The sequence below is a fragment of the Vidua chalybeata genome, chromosome 20 (genome assembly GCF_026979565.1).
Source record: "Vidua chalybeata isolate OUT-0048 chromosome 20, bVidCha1 merged haplotype, whole genome shotgun sequence".
In the NCBI taxonomy this organism is placed as follows: Eukaryota; Metazoa; Chordata; class Aves; order Passeriformes; family Viduidae; genus Vidua; species Vidua chalybeata.
This window is the reverse complement of record NC_071549.1, coordinates 6,707,204-6,723,219: the sequence shown is the minus strand read 5'-3', so window position 1 is coordinate 6,723,219 and position 16,016 is coordinate 6,707,204. Positions and strand designations below refer to the sequence as shown.

The window sequence follows — 16,016 nt, the reverse complement described above, 5'->3', positions numbered from 1 at the left end:
CATCAAGCCGCCTTGATTTAAAGCCAGGTGACAACACTTGGAAATGAATTTAAAAACCACTTCTTTCCATGGCCACTGCTGGCCCATGCAGCTCGTTGTTCCAGTGCGCCTCCGAGGGTTTGGCATGACTGAGGGAGGGTTGGGATCCTCCCTGTGGGGAGGGGGAGCTCCCCATACCATTGGGCAGGACAGGGCTGGTGGTCACCATGTGTGCCCAGGGCACATCTGGTGGGTCCGAGCCTGGTCTCAGAAGGGTTTGCATGGTGGATGCGTTCCACAGCAGCTCTGCTGTGCTCCATGGGTGACCGGTTCCTATTAGAGGCAACAAACATCAGTGAGTCCAGGGAAGCTATTTTTAAGCAGAGGAAGCACTAGAATAGCATCCTGAGTTTTTTAAGCCTGTGGCTTACTAAAGAGCCCAAGTCCTTCGAGAGCCTCGAAAGTAATACGTGAGCTCTGGGGTCCCGTTTTGGCAACTGACTTTGGCCAGAGGTCCAGGTGCAGCCCAGAGGGCGGCCAGCAAGCCCCAGCAGACCCTCCCCCTGTGAGTGTGAGCACCTCTGGTCTCTGTGGGTGTGAAGGGCTCGACCAAGGACAGTGCTATGAGTTTTCAGGGCTGGAACCCACCTGGTTTCCCAGCCTGGATGGAGTCGGAAAAGGCAAGGCATGTGCAGGAGGTGGTAGGACAGTGAAGGAGATATTCAGCCAAGGATCCCTACCCCACAGATCTCTGGCTGCCTGCTTGGTGTCCCTGTGTTAGGAGGCTGTTGGCAAGACTTATGTATCCCAAATTGGTTTGTTTTGTCTCTTGTCACCTTGACCTGTTTCCATGTGAAGCCCCAGAACCCCTCTCCTCCCTCCCCTTTGGCACGAGTACAGATGATCCTGGGAACTGCCAGTCCCACAAATAGGACAATTCCCAAAATACCTCAATTTTCAAGGCTGGTCCCAGTTCTCCCAAAGCCTGGACAGGGCTTTTTTTCTAGGAGAATGTTTTCTTGGAGGCCTTTGCCATCCTGCTCACATGTGTACTGTGGGCCTGCAAGAGCTGATGTTTGGGGTGTGCAGGTGGGATGGATGCAGCTTCCTCCCAGTCCCCTTCCCGTGGATCTGTACGTGCCAACCAGGCTTATCTTCTTCTCTCAGGGTCCACGGGTCGTAGAGCTGACATCCTCCTTACTCACCATGTGTCCTTCCTTCTCCTCCAGGCCGTGCTGAAAGACCAGAGCCAAATGAGGCAGATGGAGCTGGAGATCAGACCTGTCTTTCTGGTCCCAGACACCAATGGTTTCATCGACCACCTCAGCAGTTTGGTCACACTGCTGGACTGCAGGAAGTTCATCCTGGTGGTGCCCCTGATCGGTGAGTAGGGTCAGTGCTGTGGTGGGGATTTCCCCTCTCCCCTGGTGTGGTCTGTCCCTCCAGTCTGGCTCCCTCTCTCTGTGCCCCACGTGCCCTCAGTGCCTGTGTGGTCTGCAGCTGGTCAGCTTGTGCCATAGGACTAGACTTCATCCTGCCCTGTCTCATCCCAATCGTTGTTGGCATTCCTTCAGCCCCTGTCACCCTGCTCCCTCCCTGCCAGCCTTCTGCCCACAGCACTCAGCAAACTTCTCCCGGTGCTTCATTTGGGGGGTGCCAGGGACTGGAAGAAAGCAGATGGGTGTTAAACAGGATTTGGAGGGAATTTCAAAGGGAGCAAGGAATTGTTAAACAATCAGAGCAGATAGCTTATCCCAGCTGAGCTGGGGCTTAGGCAGGCTGAGCAAATGGCCGGCCTGTGTCCCAGCGTCTCGGAGCTGCTCAAGCCCAGCCCTTCTTTTTATCCTTATAAAGCTCGCAGTAAAACAGCAAGCTGGTTCCCGTTATTGGTAAACACTCACCCTGGCAGATAACGGCTGTGCTGCTGGGTGGTCTCCCGGGGTGGCGGCAGCGCTTGGTTCGATGCCTTTGCTCTGGCTGCTTGATCCCTCTCCGAGCTGGAGGTGCCGCTCCTCCGGCCAGTGGCACTGCGGCGCCTGGCACGTCCCGCTGCCAGCCTGGCACTCACAGGATCCCCGAGGACAGCAGGAGAGCCTGGGGCAGGAGTGGGGCTGAGCGTTGCAGAGCCCACGTCCCATCCACAGCCCCAGGAGGCCGGGGACCAGCTGGGTTCTGTGGGTGTCCAGGCAGTGAAATGGCACAGGTGCACCCCGTGGCATGCGGGGGTGCTGCCCTCCGAGCCATTGTGGGGGTTCCTTTTCAACTCCTGGTATCCAGCAGACAGCTCTGCCTGTCCCAGAGCCAACATCCAGCTGCTGCCCTTCCCCTCAGGCTGAGCAGCCCAGCTCAGGAGGGATTCCTGGGGCTGGGGGTGGCACCCCTGGGTGGGGAGAGCAGGGCTGGATGCCTGCCCAGCTCAGCACAGGAGCTGCCAAGTTGCTCCGTGGCTTGGCACTGCAGAAGCTGAGGGAAGGCAGTCAGCAGCACCAGCAGAGCCTGGGAAGCCCTGGGGGCTATGGGGCATGTTAACACCTGGGAGAGCTGGGACCTGCCCTGGAGCCATGGCTTTGCCTCCTGGTGCACTCCAGTGGTTGCTGGGAGGCTTCTGCATCAAACCCCAGCCAGGGGCAGCAGGAGAGCTGAAAACTCTGGTCCTCCCCCTGTCCTCCTTTTGCTGCCCTCAACCTGCAAAAGGAGCCTGGCCTGCCCTGCCACAGGCACGATTGAGCACTTCTAGTGCACTCCTGTCCTGCTGCCTTGTCATATGGGGACAGAGTAACTCATCTCCCACTGCTGCCACAAGCCCCCCAGAAGCACCCCAAAGCCAGCAACTCCCTGTCCATGCACTTGTTGGTCACATTCCCCCTCATCCCTCAGGATAGCTGTCAGTATGGCAGGAGGAAGCCATCCCCTGGGCCTGTGGCTGCTGGGGACAGAGGCCTTGGTGCCATGTCCCTTGGGCAGACTGGAGAGAGGCACAGTGCCCTTCCCCCGGCACTGCTCCCTGCTCTTCCCGGGGATGCAGCAAGGGGTTAAGCGCTTGGCTTCTCGTTGGGTTTGTTTCTCTTGCTCTTTAACCTGCTCCGTGCTCCTTGAGCCTGACCCCGCCATGGAGAAGCCAGGCCTGGTGCAGAAGCACAAACAAGCCTCCCCTTTGAAGCCTGTTTAGCTTGGAAGCAGGAAGGCGGATTTCGGGAGGGAATACCAGCTTTTCCTGTTTGATGTTCCGTTCTTGCACGGCTCCCCCCACCCCGGGCCCAGCCGTGCATTGTGTGGAAATGGCAGCATCAGGTCGGTAGCAAGAAGAGTCTCCAGCCAGGGAAGAGCAAAGCAGCTCCACGCAGATTTAATTGGAATACCCAGACAGTGAGTGCCAGTCTCACCATGGAACAGAGCGATCACGCAGGCTCCCCGGGCAGTGATTCACAGCACTGGGGAGAGGCCTCAGACCCCGAGCTCTCTCCCCGAACCCCCCAAGGAATGCATAGTTCCCACTTGAACTCAGGACTTGGCTCCAAGCTCGGAAACAATCTTCAGAAATGAAGCCATGGCTCAAACACACACACACACACACAGAGAGAGAGCGCGCGGAGGCTCCCTCGCACACACGTGCACACCAACTCCGTGCACACGCAGCCCCGCGCACCAGCACAGCCAGGGGACACTTGTTTGCACATCTGGATGTGCATTTGTGTGCCCAGCCCTGCTGCCAGCTGTGAGACCGGGCATACAAGGGTGTGTCCAGATGTGCTCAGGAGCGTTGTCGCTCGTGCACGCAGAGCGGCTCTTCCAGCAGCCCCAGCACCCAGGGGTTGGTCCCTCCTGGAGCTCTGGGTCCCTCGGGCTTGTCAGGATGGAGCAGCTGGAGTTCCCAACCACTTGGCAGCAGTACAAGAGGTTCCAGTCAAGGTGAACAGGTTGGGAATCCACCTGGATTCCAAGCTCGTCTCGAGGCAGGACAGATGCGCAAAGCCAGATGGGTGAGGTGTTGAAAGGAGCGTGTTCCCTGCCAGGAGCACGGGGTGGTGGCTTCAAGTGGGAAAACAGGCCTGGGATTTGTGTGGGAAATAGTGCCAGGGTGGGAACTGCCTGCTTCCTGTTCCCATGTGTGTGCAGCCCTGCAGTCAGACAGTGCAGAGGCAGGCAGTGCCACACGGGCAGGAGGCACAGTGCCACGGGCCATCGCTGTGCTGGGAGATAGAGGAGCAGGATGCAGGAGTTCAGGGTTTCCTGACACCGCCAGGCACGGACGTGCTGTTGGCACAATACAGCAGTGTGGGCTGGGGGGCACAGTGATGCTCCCTGGTGTTTGGCAGGGCAGAGCCAGTTGCCCTCACCAGTTGCACTGCGGGGGTGAGGTGCCTGCGCTCTCGGGGCCGAGCCAGGTGACCCACGGAGGTGGAGGGCAGCAAAGCTTTTCCAGACCTGCAGCCAAGTCCAGGAGCACAGGGACACTGCAGCAGCTGAACCCAGATTTCCTGAGCCAGCTCCCAGTGCCCCGGCCCTGAGGCCTTGGCAACTTGCGTGCTCCAGCAGCGGGTCATGGGAGCACCTTGTCCCATAGTAACTGTACCTCCTCTTCCTGTTTGAAGTGATAAACGAGCTGGATGGCCTGGCCAAGGGCCCAGAGATGGAGCACCGGGCTGCAGGCTATGCCCGCCAAGTGCAGGAGAGAGCCAGGAAGTCCATCGAGTTCCTGGAGGAGCGATTCGAGAGCCGGGACAACTGTTTGAGGGCTCTGACCAGCCGAGGCAACGAGCTGGAGTCCATCTCCTTCCGCAGCGAGGACACCACTGGCCAGCAGGTAAGGGGCATCGGGGAGCTCTTTGCCACCACCTCCTCAGGGAAAACCAGGGATCCTGAGGTCCGTGAGCTCTGGCAGGGGGTGGCTCCGTGTCCCCACTTTGCAGGTGGCTGAGCAGGCCCTTGTGTCTCAGCTTGTGGCAGCCCTGCTCTCACTGAGCCGTGTTGGGCTGTCTCGAGGCGGTGCAGCACTCAGGGTGGTGGGGTGCAAAGTTTTCCCTGCCAAGGGTAACCTTGCCCATTCTTTTCCAGGGAAACAATGATGACCTGATTCTGTCCTGCTGCCTCCACTATTGCAATGACAAGGCCAAGGATTTCATGCCTTCCAACAAAGGTGGGACATCCTCACATCCTCTTTGTCCCTTCTCTGTTGCATTCCACAGACTCCTCCCGTTTCTCTTTCATGGCCCTTGGATCTGTTCCCTCCTGCATTTTGCCTCTTTCAACACCAAGGTGCCACCTCCTGCCTCCGGTCAGCCCCAGGCTGTGGCCCTCCCACCTCATTGCCAAATGTCACCTCATGGCACCTTGGGGATGCCCCAGCCTGTGACAAACCCACCATAAACATCCACAGATCCGTTTTTGTGGTGACAAAGGGCCAGAAAATGCCTCCTCCCCATGACCCCTGATGCTTTCTGTCCAGGAGTCTTTTTCCTCTGGATTCCTGGTTGGCATCAGCCATGTGTGCTGGGACCAGACAGCCTCCAGGCTGTTGCCAGGGCGGCAGGGATGGGAATCACATCAGCAGCTGCCCAAGAAATCAACCCGCATTTGTCAGCACGAATTCTTAGCAGCTTAACTTGTCAGATTCACAGAGAAACCGTCACCAAATGTTTATGTGCAAATGATGCTGAATTTTGAAATCATGTGGATTATGGGGAATGGGGCCTGACAAGCTGACAGCCTCTGGTTTGTAACAAGGAGGCGCGTCACCAGCGCGGGGCAGAGGATGTTTATTGTTACACATTTCTTAAAGTGTCCGCGCAAAACCTCCCGGTCCCACTTGAGGCAGCTCTCAATCCTTGGCCTGCCTTCCCACTGAGCCCCCAGTTCCCTTCCTTCCAGCACAGGCCAGCCAGGCGCTCACCCGCCATCCCCAGCCCCAACACCGTGACCATAGCCCGCGTTCCTGGCCACCCTCCCCTTCCCCTCGTCCCGCTGCTCCCTGTGCAGCCAATCTGGGCCCATGTTGGGCTCCCATAAACTCTGTTTTTTCCATTCCCGTCCTGGCTCGGAGGCACTGTGTTTCCTGTGCTCATAGGAACAGTACTCTGGTCACAGGACCCAGCTGCTTACACATACCCCATATGCTTCCCCTGCCTCGCACACACGTAAGCGTGGCTCCCACATCCCAGCCCGGCGCGTTGCGTGCGGGGCAGCTCATCCATCTGGGGGCAAGATCCCTTCGGTTGTTTCTCAGGCATCAACTCTCAGTGTCTGTCTGAGTCCCAGCCAGAAACGCCTCGGTGTCAGTGGCGACTCCAAAAAAGCTCCGCAAAAAATAAGGGGTGGCTTTAGATCTTATAATGAGATCAACAGAATAATAGCACCAGCTTCCTGCTGGAGCCAGGGTCGCAGGCCGTCTTCCTGGCCTGGGTCAGGCAGGGACCTCCTCTTCCCAGCCTGTGGCCAGTCCACCACCCCCGTGGGCAGTGGGCAGTGACCACAAATCATCCCTGGGCAGCACAGAGAGGGCAGCAGATGGCCTTGGGGATGCAGGGCTGTGTCCGAGGCCCAGCAGGAAGCTTGGCAAGGAGCGGGGAGCTGAGAGCCGGGAGCAGGGAGGGTAGAGGAGCACACCATGGGATGGGTGGAAGGCCCAGGGCAGGCCTGAGCTTCACTGTGCTGTCTGTGTGTGTCTCGTTGCAGACGATCCCATCCGTTTGCTCAGGGAAGTGGTTTTGCTGACGGACGACCGGAACCTGCGAGTCAAAGCGCTGACCCGCAACGTGCCGGTGCGGGACATCCCCACCTTCCTCAAGTGGGCTCAGGAGGGCTGAGGAGGCCAAGCGGGGCCCAGGGCCCCTGAGCGAGTCACGCAGCCCCTGACGGCGGGAGCCCGGCTCCAGCGCCGCCACCGCCGCCAGCCCACCACGAACAATAAACGCCACGTCTTCAACCCACCCCAGAATGGCCGTGCTGAGAAGGGCCCCCCGAGGGCAGACCAGCTGGGAAGGTCATTGCTGTGGATGGTTCACGTGGAGGCTGGGCCGTTGAGGGTCCCGCCGGCCTTTGGGCAGTGCCAGCGCGGAGCTGGAGAGCCCTGCTGGCGAGGGAAGCTTTGGGTGAGCCCTGTGCTGGATCACCAGCCTTTCGCTTGGTTTGCTTGGGTGCAGAGAGCTCGAGTCACGCCTCGGTGGCTCTTTGGGTTTGTAGGCTGCGTAGCGCAGAGATTGGGGACACGCCGGCACAGACTTTGGGATTGTTTAGTCCAGCCTGTACCCCTTGGAGAGGCCATGGATTTCAAGGGCAGGTTTCCCCCTGCCCCAGCCTATTTGTTCTGCATGGCTAGACAGCCCCAGGTCCCCATCCCCTTCCCCACTGTGTGCTGCCCCGTGCACGAGTGCTGCTTGCAGAGGGGTTTGTCCTCTCCGTGGTGCGGGGTTTGCTTGTTGAGTTTCATTTTTTTGGTGTAGGTTAGTTTTCAGGTGTGTGCCCTGCCTGCTTTGCTGGGGGAGGCTTTGAACACCCCCACAGCTGCTTTGTCCTGATCCCCTGCCCACCCCAGCCGTTACTTGCCCCTTCCCTTCTCCTCCAAACCCTTTAGTCCTACCCTGCTACCTTTAGGCACGCTTTTGACCTAAGACTCAGTGTGAGGCTAACAAAATTCTCCAAGGACCCCAGGGCCGGCTGTCCCGTGGGTACTGTGTGTCCTCACATTGCCACAGGCCCCTCTTCATGTGGGATCTGGCTTCTGCCTATGGCTGCAGAGTCAGGGAGAACCACAGAAATGCTCAGCCCCACTATTTGCCTAGCTGAGAGGATCCATGGATGGAGCCATTGCCTCGTCCCTGGGTCATTTTGCACTTGGATTTGGGGTTGGGGTGCTGCTAAGCCTTCCACACCCCACGTTGTCCCATCACCAAGTGTCCCGTCCCCAGTGACACACCCGATACAGAAGCTAAGAGGGAGCATTAACCCCTGAACCAGAGCCCCTGGAGCTCTGTCAAGTCCCAGTCCCATGAGCCGAGGGTGGGAGCAGCCCCAAGGCCACCCCTGGTCCCCGCTGGGGCGCCGCAGCCGTGGGAGGGACGTGTCAGAGGTGGTGGAGGAAGCAGCAGGACAGAGCCCAGCGTTTTCCTTTCCGGTGTGGGTGGCTCGGAGCCGGAGTCTGCATCAGGAAGCCCAGTTACCCCTGTGCCAGCTGCCCAGCCCCACGGGCAGGGCCAGCACCAGGGTCAGAGCCTCGGCAGCGCGATGGACACACGGGTTGTGCTGGAAAACCTGTGCCAGAGCAGTGCCCAGCCCGGGGCACCGGGCACACAGCTGTGCTGCAGGGCACAGCCCGGCCCACAGAGACTTTGGGGTGCCCACGGCTGCTGTGGGGCACACGGAGCCATCGGCGCAGCACCCACGCCCCGATTCCTCGCCCACAGCCGTGCTGGCTGCCAGCTTTGCAGAGACTTTGCCTTCTCCTCCACGCCGGGTGTGTTTTAATGTTTGTTTTCTTACGGCGCTGCCCCGGCGCTGCTTTCCGAGGCCCTTTCTGAGGTACCACCAGCCTGGAGGGCCCTGCAGCTCTGCCAGCTGTGTCACAGGCTCGGCCATGGGACAGTTTTGGTGCCACCAGACCAGGTGGCACAACGGCGAGCAGAGCTTGAGTGCCTGGGGCCATCCTTGCCAGGCTGCTGGGAGCCCTTGTCTTGGGCAGCGCCCGCGTTCGGGACGTTAAGTTGGTTTTAATAATTTTTAGTATTAAACATGTGTCAGTGCAGCGTGGTGTGTCATTTGTTGTCAGCCCAGGAGTTGCTGCTGGGGTTGGGGTGGGGGACACCAGGGAGGGACAGCAGTGGGACACCTTGTAAGGATGACAACACCTCTGTCCCACCTGCATCTGCTGCTGCCTCCCAGCTAAGGGGGTCTGGGCTAACCAGATGCACAACAAAGCCCCTTGGGTCCCCTCCCTGCAGCTCTGCACTCACAGGCGACCCCCGGGGTCACTCCCAGTCATGCTCAGCTTCAGCCCTGCATCAGCCAGGCCCCTCCCCAGAGAAGAACGCGAGGCCACGCGTGTTAATGTCACTTTATTGCTCATTCCATTTCGACTATAGAAAAAAAAAAAGGGCGAGAAGCCCGTGTACAAATCGGACGTGATACAGGAGGGGCTGGGGCCCCGCTGGGTGCTGCCAGCTGTGCTTTGGGTGCTGCCACCGCCGCCAGTCACCCCACGGCAGCTCCAGGGGACACTGCCGGCCCTGGGGGACCGGGACAGCCCCGGGAGGCTCGGGGGGCAGCTGGGCAGGAGCGGCCAGCTCAGGCTAAGGCACAGTGGCTGCGAGGCCGGGGGCAGTCGCTGCTGGCGGCCGCCCGGAGCCTCGTGTGCAAAGGATAGGAGGGGGCTCAGGAAGGGGGAGAAGCTTCACATTAGCCCCAACGGAGGGGTCAGGGCACGGGCCAGGGGGGTCCAGGCTGGGGGGACTTGGCCCACACCGAGCAGAAGGTGGGAGAGGGAGTGCGGTGGTGGCAGAAGGTGCCCGAGGGGGACTCGGCCCTAGGTCACATGCACCCCCAGGGCTCTGCCCCACAGCCCCCTCCCGCAGCCCCTGCCCACCTCCCGTAGCTGACAAACCAGAGACCGCTTTGTCTTTGTCATGGAATCCCCCGGCCCGGCTCGGCCGCGCTGGAGACGGGCGTCTTTGGCAAAAATAAAAAAATAGAAAATAATCAAGGCGAGTGGCCGCCCGAGGGCGAATCCGCCGGGTCCCGGGGCTGGCCCGGGTGCCCCGGGCATCCCTGATGGCGAGGCAGGGCCCAGGGGCTCAGTCTGGGACAGGCCCTGCCCCGCCTCCCAAAAACACGGGGAGCAGCCGGCTGAGCCCCTGCGTTCAGGACGGGAGGTCAGTGCTTGCTTCGGGGCGAGGAGCATCGCGATTCCCCGGCCCCCCCAGCATGGACGTGACCGCCGCTCCCCCGTCCCGCGCCCGCGGCTCAGACCCCACCGTCCCCCTCCGTCAGTCTGTCCCCGAGCCCCCGGCGCGGCCCGGGGGCTGCTCGGGCACACGCCCCCAGCCCAGCGCTGGCCGCTCCCGCTCAGCACGGAGGCGTCGCTCCGGCCACGACGGACGAACTACTCACGGCGGTCGGGGAGGCACAGTCCGGGTCCCGTCGCGCCAAAGCCGAGCGCCGGCGGGTCCCACCGTGGGGCCGGAGCGACGCGGCGGCTGCCGAGGGCGTCCCCTCGCCCGGGGGCAGCCCTGAGGTAAGGAGCGGGCTCATGTCCTCCAAAGCCTCGGGGCGCAGCCCGGCCTCACAGCTTGTGCGTCGCTGCCGCCCGGTGCCGGGGTCCCGGCACCCCCCACGGCAAGGGGCGGAGGTGCCGCGGGGTCAGTCCCTGATTTATCGGCTTCTCCCGGGCAAGCCGGGGCGCTGGTCGAGGGGCACGCCGTCCATCCATCCCGGAGCACCTCTCAAGGGGCCTTCGCTACGAGCGAGTTCTCCGGGACCGTCGGCAGCACCAGGGGACGAGCACCCATCACCTCTCGCCCCCCCCCCCCCAGCTCCACACGGGGCAGCGAGGGGAGCCCAGCGGCCCCCCCAGCCCCCCGGCCAGGCCGGTGCTAGGGGGGCGAGTATCGCTCTATGGTCCGGGCGGCCTCGGTGTGGAGGTGTGGAGCCTGCACCAGCACCTCGGCCGCCTTGTCCTGGCTCAGCCCCAGGTGCTCAGCCGTGAACTTGGCCAGGGGATAGAGGCTCTCCATGGCCTTGGGGTCGCTGAGGAAGTGCGAGGTGTGGGACAGCAGCTCGGCCGCCTTCTCCTGCTTGAGCCCCAGCTGGTCGGCGGTGAGTCGGGCCATGGCATAGACGCTGTCGGGGAAGTCCAGCTTGGCTTTGCCGTCGGGGCCGGCCGCGTGCATCTTCATGTGGCTGATGAGGTTGCGCTGCTGGGCGAACTTCCCGCCGCACACCTGGCACTCGTAGGGCTTCTCGCCCGAGTGGATGCGCATGTGCTCGGTCAGGCGGTACTGGCGGGTGAAGCGCATCCCGCAGGCGTCGCAGGCAAAGGGCTTCAGGCCGAGGTGGCTGCGCATGTGGCGGGTCATGGTGCCGCGCTGCGTGAACTTCTTGCCGCAGATGGTGCAGGGGTAGGGGCGCGTCAGCCAGTGCGTCTTCTCGTGCTGCCGCAGCGTGGCCGGGTCCTTGTAGGACTTGTCGCAGGAGGAGCAGCGGTAAGGCCGCAAGATGTCACCCAGCCCCGGGCCACCTTTGTCCAGGAAGGGCACGGCCTGCTCGGCCGCCGCCTTGTGATAGAGCTCCTCTTCGTTGTGGGCCTCCACGTGGGCGTTCAGCTGCTCGGAGCTGGGGAAGCCCTTGCCACAGGGGATGCAGACGTACAGGTTGTCGCCCAGGCTCTCCGGCTCGTAGCCCAGGTGGTTGCAGTAGCGGTCCAGCGTGTCCCCGGGCGAGGGGCCCTCGCTGCTGCCCGTCTCCTCGCTGGTGCTGTTATCAGGCTCCAGGTCGTTGCTCTCCACGCTGGGGTAGCGGGGCTGCGGTGCCGCAGGCGGCGATTCGGCCTTCTCCTCCCGCTCCAGCTCCTTCTCAGCCTCCCCCTCGTCCAGGTAGGGGCCCAGGGGCTCGTGCTTCATCCAGCGGTACATCAGCTCTCGCCCGTCAGCGCGGGGCAGCGGGGGCTCGGCGCAGGGCGGCGTGCTGCGGAAGGGGTCGGGGGCATGGGGGTGCCCCCCCGGCTCACCGCCCGGCGGGGAGTCCTTGTAGGCAGCGGCGTGGCTGCCCAGGAGGCCGGCGCTGACGGGGGGGCTGTCGTGCCGTGGGGGCAGCGAGGGCTCTCGGGGCTCGCTGGGCAGCAGGCGGTCGGTGGGCAGGAGCTGGGCAGAGGGGCCGGTGGGGCTCTTCTTGGAGAGGTCGAGGCCGCAGGGCGGCGAGCAGTGGCGCTCGGGGGGGCACAGCCCGTGGGGGTGCAGCGGGGTGCCCTGGGCGGCCGAGGCGTAGAGCTCCCCGCACTGCGTGTTGAGCGGCGCCGCCGGCTCCACGGGCGGCAGGTCCACGGGCCGTGGTGTCCCCGAGTAGCAAGCCTGGATGACCGGCGTGGCGGCCCGCAGCCCACGGCCCAGCTTGTAGGGTGCGTAGCCCCCGCGCAGGTGGCAGTACTTGCCGCTGCGCTTCAGCTTCTTCTTGCAAAGGGCCACCAAGCCGGGGATCTGGAGGTAGCTGGCGGCAGCCAGCACAGCACCCAGGCTCTGCTCGCTGCCCGGCTCGCACTCGGCCAGGCGGCCGGTGTAGATGAAGTCGAGGATGAGGCGGAAGATGCCGGGGCTCACCATCTCATGGTCCAGGTTGAGCAGGTTGTCATGGACCACCAGCGACTTGAGGTAGGCGCTGCTGGCGGCCAGGATGTTCTTGTGCGCGCGGAAAAGCGCGTTCTGCACCACGATGATCACGTCGCACAGGAAGCCCTTGGTGCGCTGCGTGTTCAGCTGCAGCAGCAGCTGCCGCGAGTGGCTCGGCACCTCCATGGCGTCCAGCATCCCGCTCCGAGCCCGCCGCCCTGCAACACACCGGCCGCCCCGTCAGCGCCGTGCCCGGCCCCGCATGCCCACCGCAACGCGCGGGGGGCTCGACGTGCGCGTCCGGGGCTTCACCCACGCGTGGGGTGGGTGGCGTGGGAGGGGCGGGTCTCAGCCCCACGCACCGCTGCGTCCCGGCCGCTCTGCGCGGCCGCCCGGCCGGTGCCACCGCTTATATGGGGGCTTGTTTCTCGGCGGGTCGGGGGGGCGGGAGGGGGGCGAAAACCCCCGGAGGGTTTTGAAGAAAGTGACATCACCCGCCGCCGCCGCCAGTGCCGCGCCCCGGCCCCGCCAGCCGTGGGATCCCGCGACCCCGCGCCCACCTGCCGGCGGAGAGCAGGGGGGGACACCCCGACCCGGTGCCCGCCACCCGCCCGCCGATCCCCGCGCCCCGCCGCTGTCCCGCTCCCCGCCGCGCTTCCCCGCTTCTTATGCGCCCCGGTCCCGGGAGGCGGCCGGCCGGACCCCTCGGCGCCCCCCGCCCCCGTTTCCTCTCCCCCCCTCGAGGTGAGCGGGGGGACGGTTGGGGGTGTGGGGGGCAGCGGGACCTCCCCTCCCCGCCTCCGTCCCGGTGCCGGTGCCCCCCCCGCCCAGGTGCGTAAAGCCAAGCGCCCGCGGAGCTGCTTTTTCGGCTGATTTCCCCCGTATTTCGGGGCGCTCCCCCCCTCCTTTTACCTGGGCGTCCGGTGGCCTCCGCCAACCAGCTGAGGTCTCGGTGAACTCTCATGGCTCAGCCCCGGGGGGGCCGCCGCCGGTTGTTGCTCCCCTCCACCCTCCTCTTCCTCTGCTGCTTCTCTTCCTCCATACCCCGAGCTCCCGGCCGGTCCTACGGAACGGGAGGAGGAGGAAGAGGAGGAGGAGGTGGTTGTGGAAGAAGCAGCAGCGGTTCCTCGGGGTTCCCGACGCCGCCAGCTCGGAGGTGAAACCCGGGCTGCGAACTCCCCCTGACCCCGGCCTGAACTCCGAGCAGCGCCGCTGGCTGTTAAAGGGACGGCGGGAGGTTTTCCTCCTCCCATCCCCGGGCGGGGCACCGACAAGCCGGGCCCCCCCCTTTACACACCCCTCCCTCCCCATCCCGGTCTCCTCCTCCTCCTCCCAGCCCGGTTTTTCCCTCCTCCCGGTCTTCTCCTGCCGCGCCCCGACCGTCCCCTCGGGGGTCTCTATCCTTAGGACATCGCTCTTTGCCCGGGGACAGCCCGGCTGGGGCCGCGAGCCCCGAAGAGGGGGGGGACCCGGGGTGTCCCCGGGCAAAGGGCGATGTGTCCCCCCCGTCGGTACCGCTCGTAGGGCGCCATCTAGCGGCTCCCGGTGCGCTCCACCCCGCCCGTTACCGGAGGCGGCTCCTCCGCGCAGGTGGGACCCGACGGGGCGGACGGTGCTGGGGAACGACACAGCAGAGGGGTTCTGCTTGCGGCCCCACCCGAGGGATGGATGCTGATGCGCAAAGCGGGGTGGCACCCATCGGCTGGGAAGGCTGGAGTGGGTGGTATCGTTTTGGGGTGCAGAGGGTGGAACATCGTGTCCGATGAGTGGAGATGATGTTGGAAAGGGTTCTGGGGAGCAGGGAGGGAAGGCAGACGGGCGTAATTTGCTGGTGAGGGGGGAGAGCAGAAAGCGGGAGGGGCGCGCAGCGCTGGCGCCCAGATGTGCGGTGGCGGTGGCTCGGGGTGGGCTGGGGGCTTGCGGTGGTTTGGGACGAGGAGGGAAAAGAGGAGGAGGAGGGGGAGGCAAAGCCACGTTTCCCCCGGCTTCATCCCTCCAGCCGTCGCTGAAAAAGCTGCTGGGCTTGAGGTGCAGCATGGGGTACCCCCCTTGGCGCGGGGGGAGCCGCCTCTCGCTTCACACTTTCACTTCTCTTTTCTCACAGCCGCAGCCTCTTGCACAACCTCCTGGTACAGTAAAGCATCGTGATGGGCTTCCCCAGGCCGGCTGCTAATCCTGGGGTGTCCCGCTGGCACCCCCTGACCTGAGCAGGGCACCCCGAGCAGTGCCATCCCTCCCACTTGGGCTCTTGGGGTTTCACCCCATAACCCTGGTCCCCTGGTGAATGGCAGCCAGTGTGGGCTCCCTGGTGCCTGGGACAGGGTTTGGCCGGGCCTGAATTTGGGACAAAAAGGGATGGGTGCTGGCAGGGAGGGTGCAGGCTGGTGACAGCCGTTGCCCTCACAGCTCGGCACACTCACCTGGAACTCATCTTCAGATTCCCTTCAGATTCAGCGTGTCCCAGTTCACTACAGAGACGTCACCCTGGGGACCGGGACGGAGTGTCACTGCCCACGGCTCATCGCAGGCACCGGCTCAGAAATTCCCCTCCCTGCTCCCCATGCTGGGCTCTTGCCCACAGGAAGCGCTGGGATCCTGGGAGCGGGACGTGGGCGACCCTCGTTAGAGCCGCGGTTTAATCCCAACTCCCCGGGCACTAATTTCTCCCCCCTCTCCCATTTTTTTTTTCCCCCTCTTCAATTAACGGCTGGAAGTGTTTCAGGTTCTGGCAGCGAGCTCTGGACGTCGCTGTGAGCGATGGCTCCCGCGGGCTCCGTCCCGGTAATTTATGGGGCTGAGCTGCATAAATCACGGCAGCGAGCGGCTCCCAGACAGCTGCATCCCCCGGGGCCGGCCGGGACCCCGGGCTGCCCCAGCTACCTGCTGAGTGACGCCGAGCCTCGGGGGCAGCGGCCGAGGGAGGGAATGGAAAAACCCTTCACCTTTTCCACCCTCCTTTGCAGCTCCTCTCCCATTCCCGGCCTCTCCCAGGAGCAGAGGGGCGGATCGGTGCCCGCAGGGGTTTGGGGCAGGTGGAGGGGGGTTTCTTCCACAAGTATCCCCCGTCCTGTCCTGCTCAGCCTTCTGGAGGGATCCTAACACGGCAGCCTGAGCCAGTGTTCTGCACCCAGAGCTCTCAAAGACAGCCGAGTCTCCCCAGGGAGCTGCAGCCGATGTCCGGTTCCGAGGGACGGGGACGGCCGGGCTGCAGGACCGCGAGAAGAGCCAGCGCCGGCGGCCGGGAGCGCGCAGAGAAAGGGGCATTTTCGCCTCAATGTGCTGAGCAGATTGGAACCAGCTCTGGTTAAGTCATTGGCTCTGTTGGGAGGTCTGAGCTGGAGCGTTTCCCGCCTGTGCCCCCTCCCCACGATCAATCAAAGTTGCAGCAAATTAGCCCAGATGCTGGGAGATTCGGTTCAAATCCAGCTGTGGTTTGGATCGCGTTCGCATGCCTGGCTTCATGTGGGACCTGGGCTTTTGGACAGGATACAGCCCCCCGGTCTCTGCAGGGCCCTGTTTCCCAGCGCAGCCTCTCCCCAAAGCCCACACACATGTCTTCGATTACTGGCGTTGGCCAGCGGGGCCGCATCCGGCAGCGCCAGGAGCCTGCAGCCCCCGCTGGCAGCCCGCGCTCCGTTTTCCCGGCGGTGCCGGGGTACAGCAGCCCCGAAACTGCGCCCCCCGCCCCCGTGTGTGCAGGGGGATGTGTGTCCCCTCCACCTGGGCTGG

General features: G+C 63.5%; 2 protein-coding genes across 6 annotated transcripts in view; one reads left to right on the top strand and one right to left on the bottom strand.

Annotated features, from left to right (window-relative positions):
• SMG6 (SMG6 nonsense mediated mRNA decay factor) overlaps positions 1–6,905 on the top strand; it is a 103,785-nt gene extending 96,880 nt beyond the window's left edge. For all 5 annotated transcript variants that reach the window (XM_053960825.1, XM_053960824.1, XM_053960826.1 and 2 more), the window contains exons 16-19: positions 1,209–1,362; positions 4,572–4,783; positions 5,035–5,116; positions 6,652–6,905. In XM_053960825.1, the coding sequence (XP_053816800.1) occupies positions 1,209–1,362; positions 4,572–4,783; positions 5,035–5,116; positions 6,652–6,782 (579 nt within the window). In that variant the 3' untranslated portion in view covers positions 6,783–6,905. The remainder of the gene's footprint in view (positions 1–1,208; positions 1,363–4,571; positions 4,784–5,034; positions 5,117–6,651) is intronic.
• A 2,105-nt stretch (positions 6,906–9,010) lies between these two features.
• HIC1 (HIC ZBTB transcriptional repressor 1) lies at positions 9,011–14,869 on the bottom strand. Its single transcript, XM_053961577.1, has 3 exons — positions 14,708–14,869; positions 13,200–13,350; positions 9,011–12,505 (listed from the first exon to the last, which is right to left on the bottom strand). The coding sequence occupies exons 2-3, from the start codon at positions 13,249–13,251 to the stop codon at positions 10,560–10,562; spliced, it is 1,998 nt and encodes a 665-aa protein (XP_053817552.1). The 5' UTR covers positions 13,252–13,350; positions 14,708–14,869; the 3' UTR covers positions 9,011–10,559.
• Positions 14,870–16,016: the final 1,147 nt, after the last annotated feature.